This window comes from Mauremys reevesii, linkage group 20, assembly GCF_016161935.1.
Source record: "Mauremys reevesii isolate NIE-2019 linkage group 20, ASM1616193v1, whole genome shotgun sequence".
NCBI classification, from domain to species: domain Eukaryota; kingdom Metazoa; phylum Chordata; order Testudines; family Geoemydidae; genus Mauremys; species Mauremys reevesii.
Genome location: NC_052642.1, coordinates 6,821,772 through 6,847,601, shown reverse-complemented (window position 1 = coordinate 6,847,601; position 25,830 = coordinate 6,821,772). Strand labels below are relative to the sequence as shown.

The 25,830-nt window shown below is 41.0% G+C and overlaps 1 protein-coding gene across 36 annotated transcripts in view; it reads left to right on the top strand.

Moving 5' to 3' along the window:
- The window catches only part of CUX1 (cut like homeobox 1), a 399,391-nt gene that overhangs the window by 301,964 nt on the left and 71,597 nt on the right, over positions 1 to 25,830 (top strand). For 26 of the 36 annotated variants that reach the window (XM_039508398.1, XM_039508397.1, XM_039508408.1 and 23 more), the window contains 4 exons: positions 12,603 to 12,905; positions 14,607 to 14,669; positions 18,479 to 18,667; positions 24,285 to 24,549. The exons of 3 other annotated variants lie outside the window; for them this stretch is intronic. In XM_039508398.1, coding sequence (XP_039364332.1) covers positions 12,603 to 12,905; positions 14,607 to 14,669; positions 18,479 to 18,667; positions 24,285 to 24,549 — 820 coding nt within the window. The remainder of the gene's footprint in view (positions 1 to 12,602; positions 12,906 to 14,606; positions 14,670 to 18,478; positions 18,668 to 24,284; positions 24,550 to 25,830) is intronic. 7 more of the 36 variants (XM_039508429.1, XM_039508407.1, XM_039508421.1 and 4 more) reach the window with 1 other exon arrangement.

Sequence of the window (25,830 nt, the reverse complement as noted above, 5' to 3'; positions counted from 1 at the left end):
AGCACAATATGTCAGTGCACTGAGATTTTTCTAGATCAGCATAGTGCTTACAGTTCCTTATTTAAGGGATTGCAATAGTCCAAAATTGTTGATGAAATCTTTGCTTCTGGAATAGTTTGCTATAATTCATTAGATCAAATGTATTTTAAGATCAACCAAACCATGTGACCTCCATGGTGCATATTCTTTCCAAGCTTAGTTCAGAGTGAAGATCTGGTCTGTTAAATATGATAGACTTCAGACACTCATTTCTCTCAATTTCTTTATATTCTTAATCACTCATCTATGTTTTTTCCTCATTCATCCCTTTTTTTGGACGGGATCTTCCCCCTGTCATAAGAGAGCCTGGATCCTCTGACCCTCCCTCATTACAAACAGTCTGTGGATTCTACAGCTAGCTGCTAGCTCCAGGAGGAGCTGGGTATGAAAGAATGATCACATTTTGAAAACCAGAATGTAAGAGTAACTGACCCTAAATCAGCAAGCAGCATTGACATAAAGGATGCCTTAGCATTTGTGTTGTGGTGCCGGAAGGTCTGACAGCTTGGGGATGGGGGGAGATAGGGCTCTGGATGTTTTGGCAGCTGGGAAGAAGGGTCAGGCACCTTCCTCTATATTGAGAGGGAGTCTGGAGGGCTTGGCAGCTGCAAAAGAGGTCAGGAAAGGTACTTATCACTGGGGGTCAGGCATTTGTCTCAGCGATGGGAGGGTTTGTCTGCTGGTGAGGAGTCATGTTGGGGTTTTGGTTGCTTGGAGGGAAGTGAGGCACATGTCTCTTCATAGGAAGCTACAAGGGTTTGGCTTCTGGGATTGGTCACATAAGAGTGCTTATCAGAGGGAAAGAGGGTATTAATCTGTTTCATCCCTTTTGGCTATGGTCATGGACACAGGCAAACTACAACTTTAGTAGAGGTGGGTGAGAATTACCTTGCTTTGGCTGCATAAAACAGATAATGGACTGTTTCCTTCCTGAGTTACTGAATAGAAAGTGTATGCTCCAAATGTACAGGTCATTGCTTCCAATCCATAATGAGGATGCAGCTTTAAAGCAGGTATGTTTCCCAGGAACTCGTCTTAACATGAAGTAAACATTCTGTGCTGGAAAGTATCAGATTATACCTCTGACTAATAATTAAATCATCTTTAGATTATAAGGAGCTGTGTGTTGGTAAAATCATTTCCAAGGAGAGAAAACTGAAAATTTCTGGAAAATTAAGTATCCTCCAAGTTACCTTGTGGCTGTCCCTGTTGTTTCAATGGAGAGGAAGAAAAGAAAAGATGTATGTGTCGAATCTAATTTGATAGATATTTGAGATTTTTTTAAACTTTGTAAATAATCATCCAGAAGATTGCTCCTATGATTATTTTATTTTAATTCTGATGGAAACCGTTTCCCTTCTAGGTCATCGTTCCCCTACAGACCAAATGTTGAAATACAGTGTTACTGTGTGGGAGCCAGAAAGTTAAATAGATTAGAAATCAAGTATAAAGAAAACTGAAACTGACTGGTCTATTTTCATTGTCCAAGCTGAGTGAAATGCAAAAATTAAACAAAGACTATCTATCAATAAAGTGAATTTGATATTTAAAATTCTTACAGTTTTAATGATCAACAGTGGTACTAATAATAAATTTAAGGACATTTTTTTCTTAAAAAAACAGTATTTAAAACCCTGTGTCCCTCTTTAAGAAGTGTATTCTACATCCAGAATAACATAAGCACCATTTGAAGCATTTTAAAGGCATAATCCTGAGAGATGCAGAGCACCAGCAAAATTCCTTTGGACATCAGTACTCTGCACATCTCCCATCAGTCAATGATAAAAATATTCCTTTTAAAACAAAATTTATCTTCGCAATTTGTTCCTTCCACTTCTCCGTCGCCTATCCTAACATTATAAAACATATCCTAGCTGCTGCTTTCTCCTAAAAAAAACTTCATCAGATCCACATCTCAGATACTTATTCCACCCCAGCACCCTCCTTTACACCTTTGCTTTCTAAGGAAATATTGGGACGTGTAAAGGTGATGGAAGCTGCCCCCTTCCCACTCTCCGTATCTTCACACAGATGAACAAGTAATTAGTTTAGTCTCAGTGTAACTTCAGTTTTGTTTTACATTTGTTTCTCTCCTTTTCTCTTTTGGAACTTATATCCTAAAAATAGAGTAAGTTGGAACTGGCAGATGTTTCATTTGTCCTTTACAAGAGGACCAGAATTAGCCTGTTATTTGGTACCTAAATAAAGCAGATAAACTGTCTTTGTACAAACTTTACAATTACAATCTATTGAAGTTGCAACATTTTGTTTACTGGTATTATGTAAGCAAGATCAGCACCTAAAAATCCATAAGACCTTCAGAGAGAGAGAGAGGATGAGCAGAAATGAACACAATTGTGTTTTAAATCTTCTGTTTTGAGACGGTTATTTTTTTTGTGAAGGTTTTTTGGTTTTGGTTTGTTTTAAAGGTAACTTGGAAATGCTCTGAAACTGCATATCGTAAAGGTAAAAAAAAATCTAGTAAAAGGACAGCAATGGTTTCTCTAATTTTCAGAGAGAAAATCTGCACAGAATGCCTGAAGCTGGGTTAGCAGTGGAACTCCCCAGGGGCAACAGAAAGATGTTATAATCAATTACCACATCATAACACTGATGTATGATAATTACTGAGTGTTCCTCCTGAGATAGTGCAGCATTTGGCTGGGATGCAGCTCTTTCATGGTCCACTGCCTGATTAATATGCAAATAATAGGCTGATTGCATGATGAATGCAGAAAATGAGTTTGCTGATAACGTGAGCACCGAAGCGGGAAGATGATAAATTACTTTTACTGACTGTCCTACATTAAGTACCCTTTCTCAACAATTTTATCACAAATTAAGTAAAGCAGTATGGAGAGATTATGTGGATGTGTAAAATAATGTACCTTAATAGCTTTTATAATATTGTTGCGTATAATGTAAATGGCATTTTCTTTCAGTACTTTAGCCAGTACTCCTCCAGAACGGTTTTGCATTTAGTACAGTAACACGCAGAGACAGTCCATTCAGCCGTTTTCTGTTAAGATGAAAAGCAATCTGCTATGCCAACATATATGACTGGTGATGGGTTGGCCTTTCTTATGAGAAAAAGAATCCAGATATTAGCCCCTCAAGTATCTTGCCCCTAGCAAATTAATGTCCACATTGTTTAGTGAGGGGGGACTATTCTTCAATACAGAACAGGATGTACACTGGACATATGTATGCTGTTGCACCTGGTTTAAGCTGTATATCCAGGGGCAAACGAGGTTAAGACACTGAACACGGTCATAGAAGCACCTGCATACTCTACCTAAGTTTGTTAAGAAGCTTGAGGTGGAGAGAGGACCAAACGGATATGATGGTGATAATATGTTGAGTTCTAGTCTCTAACCACCTGGTCATCAGCTGGAGCATCAGCAAAGATGTTACAATAATAACTAAGTTAGGACCTCTTAGAAGCATTGAATTGGTGAAAAATTATTGTCATATAATGATTAATCTTTGCTCAATAAGGCAATTTAAACACAAGTTTTGTTTTTGGCATCTTGGTAGGATGTTTTTATGACAGATATTTTTGTTTAATCTTCAGGAACTCATTAATAAAACTGTTCCTACACACAAGCTGCTTTACTAATAAGATTATTGAAGATAATTTCTAACAGTTACTGTATTCTTAAATCAATATGGATTTCTGAAGAAGTAGTGAACTATGGTAACACAGAAAAATCAGGTTTTTAAAGAGGGTTTGGTGGTGCCAGGATGCGAGTGTTAAATCGAATTTTAATTTATATAATTATCTTAAAAATAATCTTGTAAAATTATCTCAGCTGTGGTTCTAGAAACTGTGATTGGCTATATGTCGACACAAGCCCCCATTTTTCTTCCCTGTTTTTCAAAAAGTGCATTAATGTAATGATCATCTAGTCCATCCCTGGACCAGTTCAAGAGTGTTCCTTAAACCATATCTTTTGGAGTTTTGTCCAATCTTTTTTTTTAAAGTGCCATCTAATTCCACAGGCTAATAGCACTGCCAAGAAGCTTTTCCTGATAGCCTAAATTTCTCTTTTCTTAATTTTGTCCCATTACCTCTAGTTATACCCTTATTAGTACAAGCTTAAATATTGTAATTCTCTACATCCTTGATGTTCACCCTGCCCATTGTTGGTGATTACAGATATTCTCTTTAGGACCCCTCAACTCTGCAACTACAAGTGTAACTTTGTAACCAGTTAGAGGCCCAGTCCTCTTAACTTGTTACATATATGTTTTGGTTTACCTCAATAGTGCCGTATCTCTTCCCTCACAGCCATGTTTGCATATAAATTCTTACTGTGCTGCATAACTCTTTGTATCAGCACATCAGGGAACACGTGGGCAGCTACCCCATAGTGCATAGATTGCCAAAACTGTGCTTCTCAAGATGTGGGGGACTGTCAATTTTTTTTTCCAGTGTGCCAGGGACCAGTGCCATATTCTTATCCTATTTGACGCTCTTATGAGGAAACTCGCCATGGACCGGCAGCCGATGGCTCGCAGACGGGCACCGGTCCATGGACCACCACTTTGAGAAGCATTGGCCTAGAAGACACACTCACAGAGGTCTTGAGAAACAGAAGACTAGCCAAACTAGTAGCATGGGAATAGCCCCCACAGCAAAATACGTTGAAGAACCAGTTACACAAGAAGGCAACCATGTGTCAGCCTAAGCCCCCAGTAAGGATAAAACACTGTTAACTGCTGTAGTTGCTAACAAAATATTATCCATGCTGCGTGTGGACACAAATCATGTTTGGAGTCAAGTAAGCTTCTGGCTGGTTATAAATTTGATTTAAAGTCATAGGGTGGACAAAGCATTCTTTAGCCAGTTAGATAAGCTACCTGTAAATTAATAGGAATGCACACCAACTCCCGCCTGTGGATCCTGCAGGCGTGAACTAAAAGGTACCTAGTTCACATTAACCTAGTCCTCTTTAAACAGGACTGCATTAATACACACTAGGCACCTTTTAGATTGCATCCACAGCATTCACACGGGGAGTAACAGTGAAGCACCTTTATCCATGCTGTATAGTCCAAACTGCGGGGCAGTCTAGACATAAACTTGAACTTTTCTCACTGTTTGCCAGTACCGGTGCTAGACAGTGATAAAAACATTCATTTACACTGAGCACCGGCCTAACTGACATCTTTGCTACCCTATCACGTTATAAATTAAGGCAGTTTGGGACTAAATATAGATAGAGATGGTATGGTAGAGACCAAGGAAGTGACACTTTCTTCTCTGCTCTTGAAATACTATATTTAAAACTGCCTGCACCTGATCTACAATAGGGCCTTTACCACTGCTCACTCACTGGGAACTGCACCACTACTAGCAAACATAATGTCAAAGGGAGTTCTGCAGGGACTTAATTTGTAGTAATATTGGGCACTATGGGTTGAATTTTCAAAAGTATGTAATCAAGTTAGATGCCCAGTTCCCATTAAAAGCCAATGGGAGATGGGTACCGACTCTCTTGAGGACTTTTGGAAACCCACCCTATGTCAGGCTCTAACTGCCGTTTTGGTTGCTCTTTTCTGAACTCCATCTAGTTTTGCTACATATTTCTGGTTTTCAGGTGCCCACAGCTGAAAACATATATAAATGTAAGTGTGGAAGGAGCATAAAAGTGTGGAAAATGCAGCATAAAATTGTGGCGAGATCGTATAATCCCTTGCCGATGCTCAGAAGTAATTTTATTCAAGTGGTCACAACCTTTGGCCCTAATTCTGCAAACATTTCTGCACATGTGTAACCTTAGACACATTAATGAGCATGAGTTTTGCAGGGCAGGGGCCTTTGTTTTCTATTTTTTTTCGCAGAATGTAATGAAGATGTAGTAGTAGCCACAGGATGAGCCTAGCCTTTTTTGTTTTCATTAAGTAATTTTTGAATTATTGGTTAAAGGAATTAAATTGATTTTTTTTTCTTTTAAAAACACACAAATATGGCTGAAGGGATTTTTTTTTCAGATTTTTTCTGTCACCCACAAAAATTCACCTCTGAGGCAAGACCAAACCTGGAAAGTTTCAGACATAAGAGTTTTTTTCAGTTATAACATTTGCAGTAAACACGACCACCACCACCACACAACAATCACCCAGGGAAATCTATAATCTTAATAATAGCTGGCATTCACTACCATGAATTTATACACATACTTGCTTTACATTATTGTCTCTCTCACACATTTAGGCTCTAGAGAGGTGGTTTATTTTCATAAGCCATATTAATGTGCAAACAGGCAAGGTTCACTCATTGAAAACAAATCCATTAAAACACTATATCTAAGAAAATACTCAATGTTCATAGATCAGTACTATTAATTAGTCATAAGAGTGCTTTATTGTAGTATTGTGCCACAAATGCTTCGCTGATTTATTACTCACGTAGATCAAACTTGTGTTTCATTTCACCACTGGTGCACAAAAAGCTCATTCCTGTGTTTTAGAAGCGCCCGTGAAGACATAAATTCCTATGCAGAAGTTAAAATCACAGTGTAGAAAAATGGAAACCAAATTCTACATGAAATTTTCAGATGCCAGAAAACTGAATGCATAACTCAGTGGGAATCTTGCAGTTGACTTCACTTGGAAATGGACAAGGCCTTAAAGATACATCAGTGAGAGAAGGCCCAACATACTCTGGTTTTTAATCTGTAAAATGGAGAGATTATACAAACTAATAATTAGACAGGAAAAACTAGGAGCTAATCCAGTCTCAGTATGAGCCACTTTGATCTTGGGTAACGTGTCCAAATCTGTTTATTGCCCATCAGCTCACCTGTGGGTAAAAACAGGCTCTCAGCTATCAAATGCTCTTCTGGGAGGTGGTGAGATAATTCTTTGTTGATATTTATCTGTCTTCCTCTTCTATAATAATTTGCCATAGAAGAAATAACTAGAGTATTGTATCCTCCCACTGCTATGTGCCCTATGTTGTTGTTCTGAATATGACTAGTTTGGTATGGACCTAAGCCTGAGCTATGGACATTATGAAAAGTGGTGCATCAAACCAACCGCCAGTTAAATAATGTTTGGGTTATTGTCGGAATGTCACAGAGTACCCTGTCATTTTGTTTCAGCAACTTGTCCTTCCAAATGCACAGTTCGCCTTATGGCATGCCAGCAGTAAAAATGTCACTTACAATAATTACTTTTTGGTGAAAATGCTTGCTGACTTCCTACCTTCAAGCTGTTTTTTACACAGTGGGGAGATAATAAGAAATGACTTTATCCTGACTGCTCAAATGAACACTAAATGGAATTTAGGTTATTACTGTATATTGAGGGCTGTGTACTGAAATTTAAATAGTAGATTGGATAAACTGCAGAGATTTGTCTCTGAAAATTATAGTGGATCTGCTTTTTCAATCCACTTCTGTCTAAAACTTAAGGCAGCTGTTGTCTGCCTGCTGCCTTCAGAATATAATATTTTCCTTAATCCTTGTAGAGGCCCCTGAATACCTTCTGTGTTTCAGATGGTCTTTTCCCCCAACATCTCCGTGTTTTGTACTTTATTCACCATCAGTCTTTTGGCAGTAACACACATTCAACCACTTATTCACACCATTATTGTTGAGCTAATATAGGACTGAGTACTTCTTTCTGGAAGTCAAATGTGCCACAGAAAAAGTCTCGATACAGTCAATTTTTATTTTGTTCTGAGAACTCAGATGGTTTTGGTCCAGATAGCTCTTGTCCTACCAAAAGGCTTTGGATTATATTGTCTTGGCAAAAGGACAAAAAGGAAGGAAACTACTTGTCACCATGCCTGTAGAAATTAGAGTGTAGCTTGAATCAAAATGTTTGGTGGTTTCTGGGAATCCATAGTTCTCAAAAGAAATACAAACAATTCTGCTTAAGGAGATGTCACCTTCTAGAATTTCATGCTTCTGGGATTGACACGGTTGCATCCATCACCTAGTGTTTTAACACTGCACCATCATCCGTTTACCTCTTTTGGAGGGGATACTTCCATGCCTAGTATCTCAATCATGCTGAAGTCCATGCTATTCTAAAGAGTTTGTAACTAGTCAAGTCAAGCACTACCTGCAAGCCTCTGAACACTGGTATCTGTGTTGTTCTAACCTAGTTCAGTTCCTCTCCAAGATTAACCTCCTGTTGGCTATCTTCTGTAGATCTGGGCAGTGGTTGTGCACAGATAGGGCAGTTGAGGACATGCTGCTGTAAAAGCTACTTATAGTTGAAAGAATCAAAATAACATACATCACCAATCTGTTAGATTATCCCATCCAGCCTCCTGCAATTGTAGGATATAATCCCCTACATAGTCCACATGAAGAAAAAGGGAAATCCTTCCTTTGAGCATGTACAAGAGAATCCCAGTTTTATGTAAATTTCAAGCATGCCCACAATTTTCAGACAATGTGTGGGGGTGAGTTCAGCAGACTTTGAAGATTTATGCACCATAGGTCTAATTCTTATTTTACATCACTGTAAATCCAGAATAAGTCAATTGAATTCAATGGCGTTAGACCCATGTAAAAGCAGTGAAAGTAAGATTCAGGTCCATTTGTCCTTTTACCTGAAGTGAGACTTATACCCTGAAGTCTTGCTGAACCTGCAGGTTTTAAGGACTCTGGAGAGACTTCAGAGCTTGCTGGGCTGGCTCCCCCAATCATCCACTCTGTCTTAATGTGGTACATCTGCCCTTTAGAGGAATGCGAAGTTTAGTTTAGTTAATTGAGATTCAAGTAATCAAAGTTTGGCTGTAATAGTATCTTCTAATCATTCATGATAGTCATTGATATCTCATATAACACTCTCCATGAAGAATGTATACATTTGGTGCTGATGCTCAGGACGTTATCGTTGGGAGTATCCATTGGACATTATATCTGTGTGTGTGTGTGTGTGTGCCCAGCGCAGATCCACCTGATGCTCAGTTCCTTCCACTAATCAGAATCCATTGTAATACTCTGAAACTGTGGGGAAGGATAATGTGATTCAACACAGCAATCATCTGTACTAGCTGTGGTGGTTCTTTGTAAGTGACTGTAGTTTTCATTTCCAAGCATTGCCTCTGTCATTCCCCACTTTAGGTGATGAACCAGTAGACCCAATCCCTAACCAAACAGGGACTCTCGACTAGAGAGATATTGCAGCAGTGTTCTTTCAAATGCAGCATCTGACCTATGAATTAGATCCATAGAGTAATACTATAGAAAGGAATGCCATTTCAGAGATATGCAGTAGCGGCCGTCTTGGATGTGGTGGAATGCACTCCAACACGTTGGTACCAAAATCCTCACTCAATCATAGCAGGAATTTATACATCATCTAATTCATTTAGACAAGTGGTTTTCAACCTTTTTTTCATGTGCCGACCCTTAACAAATGGAGGTGCAAACCTCTTTGGAAATCTTAGACATAGTCTGTGGACTCCTGGCTGAAAACTACTGATTTAGACAATCTGATTGTTCCACCAACTTTTTAAGTATCGCATTTAAATTCCAGAAGAAAGTGACTCTCACACTGGAGGAAATGCATTAAATAAGCTTTTCAGAACAGTTATCACCTTAGGATTAGAGAGTGTGGTAGAGTTCTGTACAGAAAAATGGCAGACTGACATTGCTGAGGGTTAGAAAATCCGGCAGTTGGGAGAGAAGAACAGAAAAATCCATTACTAGGTCCAGTAGAATGTACAACCAAAACTGATGAATGAAAGCAAGAGCTCTGAGCAGTGCTTCAGACTCTGTGGTGTTCTATAGAACTTTGGTGATGAGAAAAAGTGGAAGGAATGCATAGAGGAGGTTGGATTGAAAAATACCCACTTTAAGCATGTTGTGGCTTCATCCACTGCAGTAGGGAATGCACAACCACAGAACATAAATCTGTGGTTCATGTAATAATGAGGAGGTTGATATATTGTTCTCAGCCAGCTTTGCAGTATGCTCAACCAGAGTCAAGTCGTATTCTCTCAATTCAGAGTGGAATGCAATTTTGCAGTATTTATTTTTTTCTTAAATCACAGGAATTAAATATAAATATCAGTATTGCGGTTGAGCAATCAAACTATCACTGGTCAGGAAATTCTGAAATGTAGGTATTTTTCTGCAGCACTAACACAACCATACTGGATAGCTTTCAATTTTTTATGTTATAAAAATAATATAATTAATTCACATTTAAGAAAGAAAACAAAAATAGAAAGCAGATGGGCAATGTTGACTTATTTTACATTCATTTATTTATTTAGCTTTATATATTGTTCTTATCCCACACTCCTGGTTGCAGTAGAAACCTTAACTTTTGGAATTTCCTAATTTATGAACAGTTTATATGCAAGGAGACTAGTGGGACCCTCCCAAGCTTGGTCCACAAGCCACACTCCAGTTGCATCAGATGGGACCCAGATTAACTGTGCAGATCTTTGTAATGTGATCGTTTCTCTCTCTCTTTTCTTGGCTGTTTTGATCAACTGTGAGGTAGTTAACAATGCCGACATCTCAACTGTCATCTGCAGGCTTCAGTGATGAAGGGGGTCTGAGCACACTTCTCAAATGATTCCGGTTGTCTGCACGTTCAGCCGATATCATTTCACTGATTATATTCAATTCACATTTGAAAACAGCCATATAAAGAATAGACAGTTTTTGGGGTGTGAATGTGCAGGGCTATGTAATAGCTTATATTCTACAGTACAAGAAGGCAGCCTTCTTGGAAACATACTGCTCAGCTGACTATAGGTGCTGGAACTAGGCGGGCTGCCGCACCCCTTGGCTAGTAATGGTTTCCGTCATGTGCAGGGTTTGCAGTTTGGTTCAACGGCTCTCAGCACCCCCACTGTACAAATTCTTCCACCACCCCTGCAGCTGACACAACCCTGCACAGTCAGACTCCAGCTTTAGAGTACTTTATTTCTCATCTCTAATGTTGCACTAACACGAGTTTTTTGCGTTTTTATATATATAATTATATTATTTTATCCCTTTTAAATATTACATCTTTCACACCCAGTATATCCAAGTGCTTTACAAAATAAATATATATGCCGTGTACCTGATCCTTCAACCTTTCATTATTTTTCTCAGCATATAGTGTAATGATGATCTTAGAAGAGGTGTGCATACAAAAGTTATACCTGTTTTAGATATTATAAAAATCTATGGTGTGTGTGTACGTGTGTATCATATATAGTTTGAAATCACAATACAGTGAGTGCTCCTAGAATAGACCAGTAGTTTTCCTTTGTGTTGCATTCCAAAATCAGATTCAGATATTCTTACCTTTTTGAGTAAATAAAAAGGTTGGTTGCTCTTAAAAACAAAATCCCAGGAGGCTGTTGATATGTAAAAATAAACAAAAAAAATTTTAACTAATCCATTCTGTCAGCAACATACTACATTTCAGTGATAGGAGAGAGAGATGTTGTTTTACCTTTGATGTCTGCAGTAGCAGGCTGAAAAAACAGATACTAGTGAATGCTTTTGTTTAGTCCTCTGTGAGGTGTTTTGGGTTTGGTTTTTACTGGATATGTGTGGCTTGCAGTGCATGCATGGAAAATTGCATAGGAAATTTGCAGCTGCTCTAGTTATTTACTAAGATTTGTTTTAAGTGGCACAAGGGACAAAATTAGAAGGAACGTGAACCATTGCTGTGCAGTTTATTAGCCAGGCAGCCATAATTTTGACCTTGATGTGGGTTAAAGGACGCAGACCTGAGAAGAAATCTGTTTATCATGTAGGGAATTCATGCCATCCCTGACAGTGTACAGTGAACAAGATGGATGATCTGCCAGATTGGTCCCTCGCATGGGTGAATCGGGGCAAATTTACAGTACAATTCCTTTGCTGTTCCTGATACAAAAATAACATTTGCTGGGTTTATATTCTATTGTATGACGAGTCGGGGGTGAGCAGAGAGAAGAAATTAGATTTGTAGGATTCTTACTGCCTTAAAGATTTATATAGAACTTGCTCTCCTTTTATGTCTGTCTCTTTTGCATCTTTCATAAACTACTAAAAAAATTCAATTACTTTGGTTGAGAGAGCAGTTTTTGTGAATGTGTCAGGAAGGCTTCCCTAAATACAGTGTGGTAAAAGCTTTTATTGTTAAGTCTTTTATTGCCTTCAATACCCCCATTTTATTGTGATTGCATTCAAACACCATGTTTACTTATAAAGTCTATTCCTCTATAATAATTGACACATCAATATTTTGTAAGAAAATGACACAGAAGACAATACCTTGAAATCTTATAGCCAAGTGAGTTTCTTGCAGCCCTCCACAATATTGAACAATATTAATTAATTATTAGTTTTATTTTTCTGTTGCACTTATATATCCTGCCTCTCTGAGAAAACAGAGATTAATCAATTATAAAATTACAAACTAGCGTAGTTTTAAAATGAAACCTTTCAGTAGCCTAGCCCTTAAAAGCAGCATTTTGCTGTCCTTTTTGCATACCTGGGCATTTGTTAAAGTAGAATATAAACGAGAAGGAAGGTAGTTGTAATGCTTTGATTACAAGATAATTATGCTATAGTCAGTTTTTCTCCTTTTTTTAATTACAGAAAGCACTCCAAAGACCTCGGCCAGTTGCAGTCCTGCTCCTGAGTCTCCTATGAGTTCCAGTGAATCAGTGAAGAGTCTGACTGAATTGGTACAGCAACCCTGTCCTGCTATAGAGACAAGTAAAGATGGCAAACCACAAGAATCAAGTGAGCCACCTGTTTCTGAATCCCAGTCGACAACACCTTTGCCTCTCTCGGGCCATTCGGCACTTAGCATTCAAGAACTGGTTGCTGTCTCTCCTGAATTGGACACATATGGCATTACGAAGAGGGTTAAAGAGGTGTTAACAGACAACAACCTTGGTAAGTTGCTTTGTTCTAATGTCTTTAATGAAATAAAACAACGTATTAATGCTTTTTTTAAAGTAATGTGTCAGTAGAAAGAATGTTAATAAAACTGTTTAGGTGTAAAATGTAATCTGTTTTGAAATTGTTCTAATCTGATAAAGAATATCCTCCAGATTTTAAACACCTACTTCCAAACAAAAAATCCTAACTCTGTCACTCTTCTACATCATGTACATGTACACCTGGCCCACCAAGCAGACTACCATCCCCAGTTCCCTGTCCACAGTCATCTGAGTCCTGTAGGCTCTTCAAACAGCAATATTTCTATGCTGTTCTGTTCTCCACTTGAGAAGTTGTACTTCACCTCCAGCTTCTGGTTTCCCTGTCCATGTAGAGATGGTAACCAGGGGCCCTAGAGTTTGCAAATAGGTGAGGAAAAGGGTTGGAAGAGGAGGAGCATCACAGGCAGATGGTGAGTTAAGGAGGGATGTCATGGATGTGGTAGAGGTGGAGAAGGAGAATCCAAACTCAAGAGGGTAGTGTATGGAAGTGGATGAGGCAGTTTAATTGTTACCTCACATAGAGCCCACAAAAGCTAATGCTCCCTTGTCTGCGGAGCAGTTTTCTGGTTCAGGGTGGAGTTACCAGATGGATGCACTGCTGATGTGGTTGATAATATACAGTGCTGTCAAGGGAAATGTGAGGAGTTGGCTAAGGTACAGAAAAGGGAGCCAAAGAGATCTGGGTTCTACTCCCAACTCAGCCAGTGGCTTAATCTGTGACCCCTGTATGTCAGTAACTCCTCCTATGTGTCTGTTTCATACTTCCTTTCCTCACAAGGTATTGGGAGATTTATGTCTGTGAAGCGCTTGGAAGTCCTCGGATGGAAGGCAGTAGAGAAGGGCAGAGTATTGTAGCACCACTCGTACACAAACGTTAGACTTCTGATTATGTCACTTAGTGCAGCCAGCATCTACCACGAGGCAAGAATGCTTAGTATAAGTGTATGGAGGCTGCTCATTTCAAACCGAAAAGTGTAGTTGGGGATCTAGATATAGAGGCCTCTCTTGGAGTTGAAGTTTAGAGAAAACTATTGTCCTGTAAGTTTAAAAAGAGATTGAGGAGGAGGCTTTTGGTCATTCCTTCCCTGCACTCATCCCTTTTTCAATCCAAGGGCCAACCTTTCTCTAGGAGCTTAAACAGTTCAGACTGTCTCAATTATTATAACCATTTACAAGCATTAATATACCCAGCTTCTGCTAAGTCTACGTATTTTAGCAAACAGGATTATGAGACCCTTTTTCAGTCAGTTGCAGAATAACAGCGGCTGCCATCTTAGACTAAAGTAAGACCCACTTTATTCTTTTTTTTTTAGTGTCATTCACGTTCATTTAAAAAAAATTCTAGGCAGATCCTCTACAAAAAGTCATACATGAAAGCGAGTCCCATTAAACTTGAGGGAACTTCTCACGTGCTTATGTTTGTATAGTCCGACCCAGAGTGCTTACTCTATGGAGCTACTCACAGTAGTAAACTCTACACATGGTTGTAAGGGTTTGTAGGATCAGGCCCTTCGTTTTTTGTTCAGAATGCTATTGGGTACTGTTCCTCCTCTGGTGTTCCAGAGAGGGTTTGAAAAGTATTTTTGTTTACATTTATTTTGATGCCATTTTTACTTAGTCTTTTTTTTTTCCCATGATTTTTGTTTTCCTACAGTGTGGCTGACAAGCCTAAAAAGCAGCAGAAGAGCCAGGAAATGTGCCCCAAACTCTGCATTAGGTGTGGAACAAGTTTAAATGTCTCCTTTTGCCCTCAGTGTGCTGAAGTGCCAGATTTACTCAGTGCTGAGGCTTCTGTTTTAGGCCACAGGGCCACATGAACCTGTCTCAGCCAATTCCTAGTGGCTCAGTAGTTCAAAAACCATTAGCCACTAAAGAGGGCATTAGAGTGAAACTGGTTTGGGTCACATGACTCATTAAATTGAATTGTGTTTGGAAGGTCTTCCCTCGTGGACCGCCTTGGATTCAAACACTAGTAACAATTCTAGCAACCAATACTAGCACTGCCAGCAGGGAGATGTTTGTAGCACAATAAGGATTTTCCAGCTGAGGCAGCACATCACACTGTCACAGAGGGGAGAAAATGTAACAAGCTACCAAAAAGTCCTAAATTTGGGGGGCTGCAGAAGGTGCCAAAATACTGTAAAGAATTTTCCATAACAATCACAACAAAAGTAGGTCACTAAATACAAAAGCTAACTCTTGTGGCTACCAAATGGCAGTAAAGATGGGGCAAACTAAATGGCATAGGTTTTGCAAATTCTCTGAAATCTATATTTAAAAAAAATACAACTCCTCAATTGCTGTTTGAGTATATGGTGTATGATACACCTGCTCCCTACCGGTAGTGATTTATAATCTGGTTCCCATTAGCTTGACAGTCTTTCAAATCAGGTATTCGATCCCTTATGGTTGTACTTAGGGAAGTAGAATAAACACAGTGGAATAAAAACATTTCAGTTTTGCCTTTTGCTGTCCACGTAACATTAATGTGATATTTGCAGTATCCCCTAACTTTTCATACGTAGTATTGGGCATACTTAAAGATTGCTGGGAATACTAAGGGAATGTTGTTTAGTTGCAAAGACAATTGAGAAGATTTAAAGAGGAACCGCTGTAAATAGGTTACAGTGCTAATACTCATTCTGGAAGTTTCAACTAATTGGCAGTTTTAAAGATAAATAGAGGGTTTATTTCAAAAGATCCCCATTCTGTACCAGGGTACAGATATACTCTGGAATGCAGATGAACCAAAACTGGCATTTAGTCTGATTTTTTCAGAATTTCGGGTAATCAGGGTTTACCTGTACATGGACAGGTACAAAATGAAAAATGAATGTATTTTAAAACAGTGTAGTTGAAAATCACTACTTTTACTTACTTGCCAAAATATGAGCTTAGGGTTCTGTATTTCCACAGTAAGAGCCAAGAAGAGGGACAACTTTAGCTAATATTGGGCTCCACACAAAGTAACATGCCCACAGAGGCCATGTCCAGCTTACTCCATGTTGGGTTCTCCCTCCCCAGCTTAGGGTTGCCAACTTTCTAATCACACAAAACCGAACAGGCCTGCCCCGCCCCTGCTCACTCCATCCCCCCTCCCTCCATCGCTCACTCTTCCCCACCCTCACTCACTTTCACCGGGCTGGAGAATGGAGTTGCAGTACGAGAGGGAGATGGGCTGGGGGTGCAGGCTCTGGGGGATGCCTGAGGATGAGGGGTTTGGGGTGCAGGAGAGGGCTCCGGGCTGGGGCCAAGAGGTTCAGAGTGCAGGAGGGGGTGTGGGCTCTGGGCTGGGACCAGGGATGAGGGGTTTGGGGTGCAGGAGGGGGGATGAGCTGGGGCAGGAGGTTGGGGTGCAGAGGGGTGAGGGCTCTGGCTGGGGGTGTAGGCTCTGGGCTGGGACGGGGGATGAGGGGTTTGGGGTGCAGGGGGGGTTGCGGTGGGGCTGGAGGTTGGGGTGCAGAGGGGTGAGGGCTCTGTCTGGGGGTGTGGGCTCTGGGCTGGGACTGGGGCTGTGGGGTTTGGGGTGCCGGTGGGGGGATGGGCTGGGGCAGGGGGTTGGGGTGCAGAGGGGTGAGGGCTCTGGCTGGGGGTGTGGGCTCTGGGCTGGGACTGGGGATGAGGGGTTTGGGGTGTAGGAGGGGGGATGGGCTGGGGCAGGGGGTTAGGGTGCAGAGGGGTGAGGGCTCTGGCTGGAGGTGTGGGCTCTGGGATGGGGCTGAGGATGAGGGATTTGGGGTGTGGGAGGGGACTCCAGGCTGGGGCAGGGAGTTGGGGTGTGGGAGAGGGTGCGGGATCCCAGTGGCTCTTACTGCAGCTCCGAGGAAGCAGCCACCAGGTCCCTGAAGCCTCTAGGCACGTGGGCAGCCAGGTGGCTCTGCGCAGTGCACGCTGCCTTCGCACCCACAGGCGCCACCCCCTGCAGCTCCATTGGTCGTGGTTCCTGGGGGACAGGGCAGTGCATGGAGCCTCCCAGTCCCTGGTCGACCCAGCGCCTAGGGATTGCAGGGATCTGGTGGCTGCTTCTGGGGGCAACGCGGAGATAGGTCAGGTAGGGAGCCTGCCTTAGCCCCGGGCCCCCGCTGCACCGCTGACTGGACTTTTAAGGGCTGACCAGAGCTGCCAGTGTCCACTTTTGACTGTCCAAAAACCAGATGCCTGGCAACCCTACCCCAGCTCTATATACCCATGTACTCCCCCCTCCTCTGACTGCCCCTTATTACAACTCCCTCAAGCTTCTGTTAAATCCTTGCCCATCTGCCCCTTCGTTTGGATGCCTCAGGAGTCCCCGCCGCACACACACACATGCCTCAGGAGTCCACACACGCACACCCCTCCGCTGCCCCAATAAATCAGGAAACTAAAAAAGGGAGCTGGTGTGAAATTTTCCAAGAGCTTAGGTCATATGGGCCCAAGACTGCCACTGGCTAACATCTCTTACACCTAGAGCAAGTGAAGGAAAATACTCTGTTGGGGGGCAGACACAGGACCCTGAGGCCAAGTCTTAGCAGGTAAAAAGCTTTTCAGATTACTTTACAATATACAGTAGTTAAAATACTGTCAGAAATCAGGGTTTGACTCAGATGACTGCAGGCTTTTGTAGCAAAAGTGATTGCATATCAGGACAGTTTTGCTCAAGAAAAGCATTAAGTGAAGGTTGTTAGAAAACAAACTGTCTGGCCTGGTTTCGAGTATGGTGGACATTTTCTGTAGTTACTGCAAAGTTCAATCTTAAACATATAAATGGAAACAATAACTATGTGTACATTCAAAGTATGTATGTTCCAAACTACATACAAATTGCTACCATGCTAGGCCATAGCATTTGAAATAGGGCTTAAGTACAGAATTCTTGAGAGCATGTACTACATAAAAGTTACAAAAATACACTTTTACTACATTTTGTAAACGGTGCCTACCTGCAATTGCTAAAGCACATTTACAATAGTCGTCAAAACAATATAAAATGGAAAGTATTTGCATGTGTCTGTGAAGATACTAGCGTGAATGTTGCTGAACAGGAGAGGTGTACAGTATTAGCGTTTGTTTCACTGATGGAATTGTCTGTATTATCTTAATGGAAGGAAGCAGTTATAGGACTTTCCCTCATAAAACCTAAGTAGCTGTAGTAGTCTTGCTGGAGTTGACTGCTTAGTTAAAAGCTTGATTTACTTTTTAAAATCTTATTACTTTTTACTTTTGCACATTATGTCCATTATAAGGTCCTGATCCCAAAAGGTCTCCCCTGCTTGCCAGAATCAGACCCTAACAACTAAACTAAAACTAAGTAATTTCCAACTGTAATGGGGGAAGAGCCATTATTCTTCCTTTTATTTCTGTTGGGTTTTCAGGCAAGTGTGAAGTAAGAATAATTGACAGTGATTATATATACCAGAGCTCTGCTACTCCTTCAAAGAATTTGGTCCCCTTCCACCTTCTATCCTTTCTTTTGCATTGTTTTCTTCTTTTTAGTTTAGATTTGCCTCTTAGCTGAATGAATACATTTCAGTTTTGATTTCTTATTAGGTCAGCGTTTGTTTGGGGAGACAATCCTAGGGCTAACGCAAGGCTCAGTCTCAGACCTTCTGGCTCGCCCAAAGCCCTGGCACAAATTGAGTTTGAAGGGACGGGAGCCCTTTGTCCGCATGCAGCTGTGGCTAAATGATCCCAACAATGTGGAGAAATTGATGGATATGAAGCGAATGGAGAAAAAAGGTAATGTGCAGCAGATTGCTGATGCATATTTTTTATTATTTCAAATGGGACCTTTTTTTAAAATTATCCGTGAGTATTATATAGGTTATATTGATCCAGCATTATTGAAGGATATGGAAAGGGCTTCACAGCATCTTTCTGTTTGCCAAAGTCGATGCTAGCTTTGCTTTTTTTATATATCTCTAGGAAAAAAAACCCACCCTGAATGCCCAGTGTCAGGAAGCCATTGCTAGAATCACTATAGAATTAATTACTGCTGCCCTAATGCATCAGTGATAGCTTGCCTTACCAAATGAGAAACGTGAGAATGGCAACTGGCTCAGGATATTCATTACTAGGACCACATCCAGTCACAGACATTGGGATGGAGGGAGTAAGCAGTGATTCCTGAAGGAACTTCTTGCTGGTCTAACACTGGTGATCACTAGGAGGAAAGATAAATGTAGTGATTTAAAATGATCGTATGAGATACATTTGTATCATTTAATTTAGTATCCTTTGTGGTTCTGGTTTTGTTCAAGTGAGCTCCCCTCATCTGCTTAGATCAAAAACATTTATATATTAGGTTTCTAAATTGTTATATACAGTTTTATTGTGGAACATGTTCTGTGGATTTCAGATCCTTCTCTTTATTTTGACTCCATTGCTGAGAAATAGCAATAACAAAAACAGCCACCTTTTAGTACAATCACATGATTCTACAACACAGAAGTTCCAGATGCTGACTTCTAGCAGCAGTTAGCTGAGTGCAGAATTGTGTACATTCCAGCTAGTTATCCTGGATGATGATAGTGCACCTTTGCATTAACGTGCTATTGTTGACTGATTTCACAGTAACACTAATATGTCATGAAGAATTTTTGTGGTTATACTGAAAATTGCAGTTAAGGGGGCTCACAGGAGAGCTAGTAGTCTCCTGTTGAAAGTGAATAACAGAAACAAATCCCTGCTACAGTAACTTCTGGTAGTACAGCGCAATGCAATATCTCATCAGAAATTGCATGAGGTCTTCCACTGGGAGCAGAATCCTCTCAGGTTTCCCACTTAGCACTGTAAACTAAAGGGAGCTGAGATGGTTTCTGCTGCATTAGAAACAGAGCAAAAATAAATGGGCCAAATAGCTAGATTTGTAACAGTCCTAAGAGATTATCCTGTACAACGTTGAATAAAACCAAATAAAAAATAATTAAAAAGTAACATTGACAGCCTCCTTTGGAAAAGAGTTTCTAAACTGGATTTTTATCAAAGTCCGATGCAATACATATGCTGTAGGAAAGGAAACTGTGCCTGAATAAAGATAAGGCTGTAAATTGTTTGAGGGCCTCAGCTGAGCTCCTGAACTGTGTAAGTGCTGTCCTGGTAGCAGAGCACTGGGAGTGAATTCAGCCCTGTATTCACTCCAGAGTTCTCTCTTGCAGCTAAGGGTCCTGTTGTTCAACCATTTAAATTACCCTGGAGCCACATCAACAATGTAACTTTCCATTCAGATGGTGTCAGTGAAAGAACATTGCAATGGTTTCTGTTGCCAATGAAACATTACAAGCAGTTATTCCTCTCCCACATTTTATCAGAGGAATAAATTGATAGTTATGGTAAAGGTGAGATGAGCAGATCTCCCCCCCCCCACCCCCATCAGTTTGAAACTTATGCTATGAAAGCCCTATATAAACAGTTCAGCAGACTTCTAACATATGTTAAATCAACTTTTAGGAGGGTCTTCAGACCCACCAAGATCAGACTCCTTCCCCGCACTTCACTTCACTTTGAATAATTAGCTTCTGCAGCATATGGCACATCACTGTGCATGCTGCTGGAAACATTGCACTCCGCAGTGAATACTGCTGAAGCCTCCTGACAGGAGAAATGTTAATTCTCTATATTTCCCCATCATTTCATTTTTAATAAACTTGTTCAGTACCAGGTAGGATAAGAATTCTATTTAAAAAGGGCTCTGTTTTACCCCAGTAGGCAGGCTCTAGTGGTGGGCGTGCCGTTTCCAGCTGAGTGCATGCTGGGGAGACTCGCCAAGGGAACATGGCAATGCTGGGGCTACAATGACAGCAATGAAAAAGTGGTAAAATCCTGGAATAGAACTGGGCCCAACACCAAGGATCCAGGTCCAAACCTTCCCAAGGACTGGATTTAGGAAGTGAGTTTGGTCATTATGAAGTAGTGGTTAATGGATAAATTCAAAACTATATCCAAAACCAAACTCCTCCTCCAAAACTCAGGGATGTTTGTAACTTGCCTTTTGATTTGAGTCTCTCCTTATTTGAAAATGTGCTGAAATCTCCCCTGACCTTGTGTATATTCACCACATACACTTAGAGTTAAGATTGTTTAAAATAATATTTGCAAATCATCTGTAAAGCATCTAGAGTGCTTCATGCAGAGCTCATAGCTAGTAATCTGGTTCAGCACACTGATAAATGCCATAATATGTGATCTTGAACCAGTGGACCGATGGTCTGATAACCTGTTCTGGATGAAAATACCAACTGGTAGATGTTGTGGGTATTTTGCAGTGGGGCTCCCTGTACGTCGTCATTGTTTCTTTATTCTAGTCTCATGAAAGATACAGACTTAGCAGTTGTTGCTTCATAGTGACAGCATTGAGAGTGAGGGCAGGTCTGCACTTGGATGGAACACTTCCCAGGAAGTTCTAGTTCTCCAGGAAGTGGTGTTCATCCTCTTGAGTTTGGCCTGAGCTGTTGTCCCAGAATGAAGATTGAAAACTCTGTGTTGCAGGAGGTGCCATCTTTTGGTTGTGGGATAAGAGAATCTGACCACTCATTAAAGATCTTTTTGCATAAGAGGAGGGTGTTAAGCCCAGTGACCTGAGCAAATTCTGGCAGCTTCAGTTGGATATAGCACACATTTTTAATTAGATGTGCTCTTCTCCTTCATGTCATCTCCTAAATGTCTATGTACTGTTGCAGTGTTCTAATGAGCAGATACCATTCTTCACCCTTGTTCTGGCTGTTACAGTGGTGAATGAAGGGAGCCCTGTGTCTAGTTTGTGTATCAGTATAAGTTTGTAAAACACTTTAATCTGAAAAGACTCCAAAGACCTTTTATAAATGTAAGATAATATCATTTTCTTCATATTAATTGCCAGCATTTAGCTGCACCTCAGGGTCTGCAGAGATAGGGCCCCATATGTTGTTTATCACTAACTGCTTCCCATTTTCCCCACTGGTTGAAACATCCTATATAGCTTTGGTTGATTGGAACAACCTTTAAAAATAACTTTTTTTATATAAACAATGTGGGTGAGGTAATATCTTTTATTGGATCAACGTCTGTTGGTGAGCGAGACAAGCTTCTGAGCCAGCCTCAGGTCCGGAAGAAGAGCTTTGTGTGGCTTAAAAACTTGTCTCACTCACCAACAGAAGTTGGTCCAGTAAAAGATATTCCCTCCCCCACCTCCTCTCTCTAATATCCTAGGACTGGCATGGCTACAACTACATTGCATATAACTTTCTTAAATGGGTGCAGGACTATATATGACACAGCAGAGTGATGGATCATGAGCTTCTTACACTCCGCTCCATACCAGTGATCTTGCACGGTAGACAATCCAACAGGCAAGACGTCATATTCAGGAAAAATAAAATGTAGGCAGTTCAGGTACCCAAGAAGGTTAAACAGTATGTTCAACATTCACTTTGATACTCCTGTGACTGTGTAACAGTCCCAGTAGATCCACCACCAGTGCAGAGTGTGAAATGACAAAGCAGAGCTGGACACTAAAGGCCCAGGCAGTCCTGCAGAGGAAAAGGGTACTCTATTAAAGCAGCTCCCTGGGTACTGTAAGGAGGGTGAGCTCTATACCCAGAAAAACTTGAGTTGTAGCTCAAGGTGGCCTGTCTTTTTTTATCATCTATGCATCCTATTCCTACAGATAAAACCTGTGGTAAAGAAATTTATTTCATGAAAGACTTTGTTGCTGGCTCAGGTGACCCACTTCACAAGCTTCCAAATCTCTCTGGCATGAGTCTATGCTCTGAAAGATTGATAAATACCTTATATATATAAAATCAGGCCACTGCAACATTGTATTGATCAAGTTCATCTGGAAGTGCTTTTTTCTCACTGCAAGGGAAAGGCCTCCTCGACAATGCTGTTGCATGTCTCTGATCCCATCTTCTTCCACCCAGTGCAAATCAGTCAAGGCAATGACATCGTTAGCCAAATCTCTTTCCTCAATGAACTTAACAGGATGGTTCAGCACCACCCCTCTCCCCATGAGGATGAAGGTGCCTAATGGAATTTGTCAGATTCCTATCACTGACCTAACTGAGCTACCTGCACACAGCAGCAGTACCCATCAAATCATATTGTAAAAGAATCTTGCTTAAAGGAAGGAGCTGTAGGTTGGTTGTTTTTTTTTTTTTATAACTTGTCTCCAGTGTATGCATCATAGGCTTTGGCTACACTTGCATTTCAAAGCGCTGCCGCGGCAGCGCTGCCGCGGCGCCTTTGAAGCTAAGTGTAAGTGTGCGCAGCGCCAGCGCTGGGAGAAAACTCCCCCACGTATCCCCCCTCCAGCTCCCTGTGGGAATAACGGACAGCGGCGCGGCTCCCGCTCTGGGGCTTGGGGCGCTTGGCGCTGGCGCGCGCGCAGCGCCAGCGCTGCAGCAGGTGTTGTTTCACCTGCTGCTGCGCTGCAGCTGCGCTAAAGTGCCTAAGACAAGATCTGTAGGAATAAGCAGCAAACCTCTGAAATGTTCCTTAGGACTGAGGCAAAATTGTCAGGATTCCACAGGCTCCAAGCGCCATCTTGTGTTGGAACATGTTTGTGATTTCAGCTTTTATCAACTACGGTAGTTTAAATTTAATCTAGTAGGAAGCTTTAAATACCAAGAAACACAAAACATTTCAGTTGCAATGCAGCATAACTGGCCTAACAGAATGTATATGTGAAAATGTCATACTCATAAAATACTCAGACTTTTGTTGAGTAACATTAGAACTATGCCCCACACTTGATAGCTGCTTTCAACTACCTGAAATGGGGTTCCAAAGAGGATGGATCTAGACTGTTCTCAGTGATACCTGATGACAGAACAAGGAGTAATGGTCTCAAGTTGCAGTGGGGGAGGTTTAGATTGGATATTAGGAAACACTACTTCACTAGGAGGGTGGTGAAGCACTGGAATGGGTTCCCTAGGGAGGTGGTGGAATCTCCTTCCTTAGAGGTTTTTATGGTCAGGCTTGACAAAGCCCTGGCTGGGATGATTTAGTTGGGGATTGGCCCTGCTTTGAGCAGGGGGTTGGACTAGATGACCTCCTGAGGTCCCTTCCAACCCTGATATTCTATGATTCTGTGATTAACTTATGTCCATTATTTGTCTCACATATTCACCAATGGGGTGGAAAACTTAGAAAGGTGTATGGTCAGTTTGTGCTCTCTTCCCTGCCACCTCTGCCTTCTCTTGTGGTCTCTTTTGGATCCACGCCAGAATTCATTTCCTGCACCTTCCTGCTCTGTCCCTCCCAGCATGCACGCCCCCTCCCCAGCCCCCCAAGCTCACAATTTGGGATCTTTGCATTTACTCTGCCGTTCTTGTATTTGGTGATTTTATATTTGCATGGTTCTGTATTTCTCTTTCAGCCTACATGAAACGACGGCACAGCTCAGTTAGTGACAGTCAACCTTGTGAGCCCTCTTCAGCGGGAATAGACTATAGCCAGGGAGCCAGCCCACAGCCACAGCATCAGCTAAAGAAACCACGAGTAGTGTTGGCACCAGAAGAGAAAGAAGCTCTAAAACGAGCATATCAGCAAAAGCCATACCCATCGCCAAAAACCATTGAGGAACTCGCTACACAGCTCAACTTGAAAACCAGCACCGTGATCAATTGGTTCCACAATTACAGGTACAGTACATGTCCCACACAGCATCTCCAGTGAGCACAATATATACTCTAGCCCTAAAAGGCTGTTTATTTCTATCTGTCTGAACTAGCGCTGGGCAGTGATACAGAAGGGACTGTCTCGTTAGCAAGGAGTTTAGAGTAATAATGATAGTGCAAACAGTATATGCCAGTTTTAAAATAATTCCTGGGGAATAAAAATACCCACATATTGACTTAAATAGTTCTTGTCTGTGTGAAATTCTGCATTTTGATTTGATATGTCAGAGTGGGACTTTAAACTAAAAGGGGTCACTGTTGTGGGATATTTATAATTCATATTGTAGTCTACCAGATAGTGTGTACACTACTGTCCTCTATTGGATGGAATCAGAACTATTCTTTTGTCATAGGTCCTACAGTGCTGAAAATTAAAGGAGATTTTTCTTTAGCTCTAGATATAGAGGCCTGTGATTTGGGACCAGGAGAATGTATTCTGTCTCCATGAAGTTCCAGATAGCCATGGTGTGCAGCCTAGTGACAACCATGATGTCTGAGGTGGCTGCAAATTTATTACACTATTATGATTCATCCTGAAATGAAATGACATTAGAGTCTCAGTTTAATCCCTTGTTCCCTTTAAAAAGAACCACAAATTGGGTGCATTGAGTAGTTTCTGACCACTGAAGACTCAATGCTTGACCAGCTTGACCACTGAGAAGTAGGAGTTGGATAAACACACTCAGTTTTTGTCTGAAAGGAATTGATCAGGAATCCTCATCATCTTAACACACTTTTATCCCAGAAGTTGGCACCGATCAATATAACAGTTATAATTTGAGAGGTAGAAGAAAACATACAAGCCTCAGTCCCTTGCTTTTTGAACCAAGAGTCCCTGATTATCATAGGACAGTTTAAAAAAACCTTAACAAACAATTCACATTTTAAAAGATTTCTCCCTCTGAGCTCCTCTCTGCCACTTCCGAGGCCACTGTGGGCACAAAAAAAGACTCCCTTGTTAATGACTGAGCTAAGGAATAGAACATACAGTAGTAGGCAAAGGAAAATAACAAATATAGTCACCAGTAGGTGGTAACATTTCTACTCTGTCACATTGACTTGTACTTAAATGTAGTCAAATTTGATTTGTGTGCACTGCAAATACAGCATCTTAGTTTAAAGTTCTCCAAATACAGACATCTATTCCCTTTCTCACTTATAGCAATTATACACAAGTTGGAGTAATGCCTATGTAAATATGTTCCTTTCAGCCTGACAGCAAAATGTGCTGTTCTCACTTATACA